Genomic DNA, 6,232 nt, shown 5'->3' with positions numbered 1-6,232 from the left:
GCCTGCCTTGGGATCCTGCTTCTGTTCTTCATTATCCGTGCAACTTAGGCACATGGATGAGTTTCCTTATCATGGAGAAGTCAACAGTACCTTCTTCATACGGCTGCTGGGGGGAGTTACGAGAAGGAAAATGCTTAGAAAAATGCCTGAAACCTAAATATGGTTATTTCTTGTGTCAGCCCATCAGGCCCCAACCCCAAAGCATCCTTGATCTCAGTACTGCCAACACAGAAAGAACTCAAGCATGATAGCCAAGTGTGGAGTGCTTTTCAATAAACACGGGACTTGGATCAGCCTTTTGCTGTGTAGCTGTGGAGAAGTTCTATAACCACTCTGAGCTTCTATATTCCCCTTTTTGTTAAATAGGGTTAATAACTTGTCTCCCAGAGTGCCCGCTACTGCAGGTTAGCAGCAAAAGTCAGCTCCTACTCTTTTGCCATTGGCTGTTTCAATGGGCAGAACCCCAGGTTCCAATGGAGCTGGGGAATGGCATGGAACCTCCAAACTGAGTTTTTCCTTCATCTTCTTCCAAATCCCCAGTCCTTACCTTCCTTTGTATTCATAACTGTTATCTTTAACTTCTAGCATCCCTTTTACCTACCTCTAACCTTCTCGCTAGCCTATTGCCCTTTCATTCTTTTAAGTATCAACTCTGGCCCTTATCACAGATCTCCAGGAAGCATCTTATAACCCTGAGAACTTAAAGACCTTAAGTCCCCAGACCCATCAGAACAAAGAAAAGCCCTCACCCTTTCTTAAATGGCTTCTTTTCCCATCCTTGTAAGCTCATTTCCCTTAAGGGCCAAATACTGTTAATTTGCAATTGATGAAAAGGGAATGGGGGGGGGGGAGAGAAAGAAACAAAACACAACTTAAGATTTGGCTCAATTATATATTTGATGGTATTTTATTTTTTCTAAAAACAATAGAAAAAAATCAACTTTAAAAAGGAAAATGTACTTAAATAAAAAAATTATACCTATATTATAGTAGGAATACCTACTATAAATTTTATTAAAGTTATTTACATTTAATGGCTATATTTACAAAGGAAAATTGGGTGAAATTCAGGAGTTTTTTAAAACAATTCTTAAATACAAATCTGTTAAAGGAAAAAAAAAAAATCGTAAGCATAAAAAAAAAGTTCTTTTATGCCCAAAGTTCTATTTGAGGCAGTTTATAGTATGGCTAAATCTTTCAGTCTTAAAGATCCAGCCAAGGTTGTGAGGTTGTTCATGCATATGAAAGATGTTCCTATGTAAGGAGTTGACAGAGGAACCTTTTCCCTCACTTTCCCTTAGTAACAAATGAGAATTTCCTTAGGGAGTCCAGTTCCTCCCTCCAATAGGTCAATTTAGGCGCAAGAGTTCCGTATCTGTTCAAGTTTGAGTTTCAACTGTTCTCGCCTCTTCCGCAACACGTCTTTTTCTGACAGGAGCTTGTGCTCCTCTGCTTGGACCGACAGGATGTACGCTGTGGCTTTTTTAAGGATAACTACCTTGGGGGCTTTTTCATTGTTCTCCAACTCTGGGATCTGGTCACGAAGAGCAAAAAAGCTGCGTTTCAGCTCGTTTCTCCTCTGGCGCTCCAAAACGTTGTGTGTCCGCCTCTTGTCATTCTCCTCCGTGTCCGAAGACCTCGGGCTGGCACATTTGCGGTTGTTGCTTATCTGTTTCAGGACCCTGCCACTGTCCAACTTAGCCCTCTTGGCGGCGGGATAGTCCTTCCTAGTGGAGGGGGGCGCTGCGTAATTGTGCTGATGGGTAGACACGTGGCATCTCTTTAGGACTAACGGGCTGTGAGGAGGTTTGCTGTGGCTGCCTGCAGAGGGTGACCCCGATTCTGACCTTTTGGCAGGGGGCTGCCTCTTTTCCACAGAAACAACATCAATTTCTTCCTCATCCTCTTGTTCTTCCTCTTTAAGAAAGAAAGAAAGAAAAAAAAATCACCCAGTTAACAACGGTTTCCTTAAAGCAATCAATGACCAGATGAAATTAATGCTATGCCAATACAAGGGATTATTAGGTAAGAGAGGACCCGGAGGACGTCCCTGCCAGTCCAGTGGTTAAGACTCCATGCTTCCAACACAGGGGGCAAGTTTTGATCCCTGGTTGGGGAACTAAGCATCCCACATGCCATTGGGTGTGGCTAAAAAAATAAAAAGGACCCTGGCACAAAGTTATTCCCAGACAGGTAGCCAATCATCTCTGCTTTTCTTCTCAAGAAGACAGAGTCTCAGGGAGGAAAATGACAGCTGGGTTTATGGCACAGACAAGAAAATTACAATTTACCAGGATACAGCATTGATGCCAATTCTTACCTAAGACTTAATGAGGCCCTGGACACACCCAGACAAAGCACATTCCCAAGCACCTCCTATTTGCAAGGGACTTTATCTTTACCAAGAACCTTTCAGGTGTTGCAAATGATAACTGCGAATCTTTGGTATAACTTTAGCAACCCCCTATCTTACTGGAAGTGCAAAAAGAAAAAAAAAAAGTCTCGCAGCTTTGCCAAAAGTCCTAGAAGGTGGGGGAAGGAAAAAACGAAGTCCAATTTTGGAAAGGTCTGGCTTTTAAGTGTTCAAAAGAGGTGCAAAGATCCCAACTCAGTCCATACACTTTTAAGGCACTTTCACTAGCTCCCGGCGCTCAGGAGGGAGGCTACCCGGTCTCTGTACACTGCCCCTCTTCATTTTTGTTGATCTGTAGTCCATTAAATCCCAACAACTCAGAAGGGAGGAGGGAGGTAATTCATTCACTCTCGGAGAGATCAATCCTCTCTTAATTCCACAACGACGACTCGCCCCGCCCCCTTCCAGGGCAATTAAAATGCTTAAGAGGGGTAAGAGGGAGCGGATTGAGTTGCTAGATAAGCTAGAAGATTTAAAAACCCAAAAGAAATTCCTAAGGGGAGGGAAGGGAAAGGAGAGGACTGGCCACTAGGGCTATCTTAGGGGAAGGAGTGGGAAGAACACTAAGGCTCGGTGTTTCAGGGATGGTGAGCTCCCAGATTCTTCCAGACCTTCCATTTCTTTTCCAAATATAAGGGGAAAAAGGCAGGGGGCGGGGGGCGGGGAGTGGGGGCAACTGAAATGTGGCCCCTTGAGTTGGCAGCCAATGAGAATAGGAAAGACAGCCAGCCGACCCCTCTGACGCGCCTGGAAGGTCCCAGCTTACCAGAGTCGCTACTGGTCGTGGGTGGGGTCTCCTCATGGAGCGCCAGGGGCTCGGGACTGGCCCGCGGGGAGGACTCAGCAGAGGAGAGCAGAGAGTCAGAGGACGGAGAAAAGGCGGTGGAGTCCGGGGAGGCGCAGGGCTTGGGCGAGCTGCTGTCGTGGAGCGGGTAGGGGAAGACCACCGAGGGGTCGATGCATTCGGAGGCGGCGGCGCTCAGGTCCTGCAGGTACAAGCTGGAGGTGGAGCAGCCGCCGTGCCCGCGGGCGGGGCTCGGGCTGCCGCCGTCTTTGCGCGCAGCCTGGTAAGAGGCCAGCTTCTCCGAGACTAGCTTGGCGGCGGCCGAGAAGCCGCTCCACATACAGTCCTGGATGATGATGTTTTTGATGAGGGTCTCATCGTCGGGGTCGCAAATGAAGCTCTGGTTCACCATGTCGCCTCCCAGCAGCTCGGTCACCATCTCCAACTGGTCCGCGGAGGAGAAGCTGCCGCCGCCGCCGTCGTCGTCTCCCCTGGGCGAGAAGGAGGCGACCGCGACGTACGACGGCGAGCAGAGCCCGGAGCGGCGGCTAGGGGACAGGGGCGGGGTGGGCAGCAGCTCGAATTTCTTCCAGATATCCTCGCTGGGCGCCGGCGGCTGCAGTTCGCTCTGCTGCTGCTGGTGGTAGAAGTTCTCCTCCTCGTCGCAGTAGAAATAAGGCTGCACTGAATCGTAGTCGAGGTCATAGTTCTTGTTGGCGAAGCTGACGTTGAGGGGCATCGCTGCAGCCTGCCGGAGGGGGCACACAAAGACGGGCCAAGTCTTGAGTTAAAGGGGTCTTGGATGGTGCTAAAACCCCACGCAGCGCGCACCGCGCGCCACAATCCAGAACCACTCCCCTTCCAGCGCTATCCCCAAATGGGGCTGATGGGAGGTGGGGAACGGACAAAAAAGGCACCCTTTTAGCCCGCTCTTAGTGACCGTCTACTATCTCAGACACACGCTTGGCGAACCAGCTCCTCAGCGCCGCGGGGCTTTTCTGCTCCCCCACGGGGAGCCTGGAGCGCGAAGCCCGGGAGTCTGCCCCGCCACCGCCGAGCAATCGAAATCAGGTTTGGCCTCCGTCACAGGCCGGGGGAGGCGGCGGCGGCGGTGGCGGCGGCGGCGGGGAATAGGATCTGCCAAACGCCGAGGCGCAAAGTTTTGCGCCACCTGAAGGAGGCGGCGAGAGGCGCCGCGGCTGGAGCGGTTGCGCTCAGCCCCCTCCCGCTCCCGGGTCCCTAGCGCCGCGCCCGTTCCCACTCGCGCGCCCTCGTCTCGCTGCTTCCCCTGCCGGCGCCGGCGCCCCTCCCAGCCTCCCTTCTCCGCCTCCCGCATCCCTACCCCCAGCGCGCCCCTCTTCCTTCCTTTGCGGGCTTTCCTTCTCTCTCCGGCTGGGGTTGCTAGCTCAGCTTCGAGCCTTAGCCCTTCTCCAACCACCCCCCCCCGGCCCCCACCCTCATAAATAAAAGGAGAGTGTTAAATAATAACAGAGACGTCTCCCTTCAACACTCAATACGGCGACGCAACTGCGCCAGAGACCCTGCTACGATTCTGCGCCCGGAGCCTGGCGTCTTCCCCCTGACCCGCCGAGGGTAGCAGCTGTTCTCGAAAAGCCCGGAGCCCCGCTCCTGGCCGTCCTCCGCATCTCAGGGGGCGCAGGGACACCCGCGCGGGGACCCCGGAGGCGGCCGGGGAGCCAAGGCTGGGTGCAGAGATTTTGCCCTCATTCCCCCCCACCCCGAGTCAATAATTCCAGGAGACTCGGACACATCTTTGCCCCAGCTTCCTTTTCCCCGTCCCCGCGCCTTCCCAACACCGAATCCTAACCTCTCTGTAGACCAAAATCTTTAAGTTTATTATCCTTTAAAAAAAAAAAAAGCCAAAGGCCAACTTCTAAAAGGAGCCCGGAGCGTTGGAGACGCCGAGGGGATCGGCGGGCGGGACGCGCCGCAGTGTCTGTCTCCGGCTGTCAGAAATGCAGTAAGCCGAAATTTAAATGCCCTTTTCCAGACAGGGAAAAGTCAGCGGCTGCGGAGCTTTCTTCGCTCACATATGCAATGTGTAATTCTTACTCCAAGGAGTTCAGGATGTAAAGGGTTTTCTGCCAACCGCGAAGCATACCCTTCTTCTACCCGACAAAAGGCAAAAAAGCAATTAATGCAATAAAGCATGAATGTCCACCCGGCCGGGGTCAGCGTCCATCTAAGGCGAGCAAAAACCTCTAAAGGCTACTTTCAGAAAACGCACCCCCGGTTTCCCTCTGCCTTCCTCTCTCTTCCCATCTTGACAAGTCACTGTACCCCGACCCAGTTCTGGTTCCTCTCCATTCCACCCCGACCAGCCACAACTACTCTGAGAAAAGTGTCAATAGCGCAGGAATGGGAGAAAAGACACTCTGCTCATCGCGGCGTTAAGGCGGTAGCAAAAATAAATGAAAAAGGCCAATAGGTCCGGGTGCTCACCCGTATTTCCACTATCCGAAGGAAATCTAGCGTCCAAAAAACGGCGAGAAGCGCCTTTCAGAGGCGCGGGTCGTGGGCAGCGGCGGGGGAAAGTGTCTCCCCAAAAAGGCAGAAGAGCTTCTCTGCGTCCGGGGAGTCTTGGTGTCGCTCGGGTGTTGTAAGTTCCAGTGGGCAAAGTTTCGCGGATGCGGCGCGGGTGGCGGACCGCTAGCAGGGTGGGTGAGGTGGGGTCCGGCCGGGCTGAAGGCGCAGAAGCCCCCCTTTGACTCCGGATCTCCCTTCCCCGGGCGCCCGGAGCGCGACTCCGCTCGCTAGGCTGGCTCGGCTCTTCCACCCTGGAGGGCCCGCCCGCACGCTCCCTCTGCCTCTCGCTGGAATTACTACAGCGAGTCAGATAAAGCCCAGAAAACTGGCTTTTATACCGAGAAGGTACGGCCCCTCCCCTCTGTTCTTTTTCCCGCCAAGCCTCAGAGTAGCCCTGCCCTTCCAGGCAGTGGTGGAGCCAGGAGGCGGCCGCGGCGAAGCAGCCGCAGCGGTAGCCGCGAGATGCGCAGCCCGAGGGTCCTCCGCAG

General features: G+C 52.9%; 1 protein-coding gene across 2 annotated transcripts; it reads right to left on the bottom strand.

Moving 5' to 3' along the window:
- Window positions 1–878: 878 nt before the first annotated feature.
- Window positions 879–6,226, bottom strand: MYC (MYC proto-oncogene, bHLH transcription factor). 2 transcript variants are annotated; one of them, XM_006074649.4, is made up of 3 exons: window positions 5,661–6,226; window positions 3,180–3,945; window positions 879–1,917 (listed from the first exon to the last, which is right to left on the bottom strand). In XM_006074649.4, exons 2-3 carry the CDS (start codon window positions 3,934–3,936, stop codon window positions 1,355–1,357), a joined length of 1,320 nt encoding a protein of 439 aa, XP_006074711.1. In that variant the 5' UTR covers window positions 3,937–3,945; window positions 5,661–6,226; the 3' UTR covers window positions 879–1,354.
- Window positions 6,227–6,232: the final 6 nt, after the last annotated feature.

This window comes from Bubalus bubalis, chromosome 15 (genome assembly GCF_019923935.1).
Source record: "Bubalus bubalis isolate 160015118507 breed Murrah chromosome 15, NDDB_SH_1, whole genome shotgun sequence".
NCBI classification, from domain to species: domain Eukaryota; kingdom Metazoa; phylum Chordata; class Mammalia; order Artiodactyla; family Bovidae; genus Bubalus; species Bubalus bubalis.
This window is presented reverse-complemented; position numbering and strand designations above follow the sequence as displayed.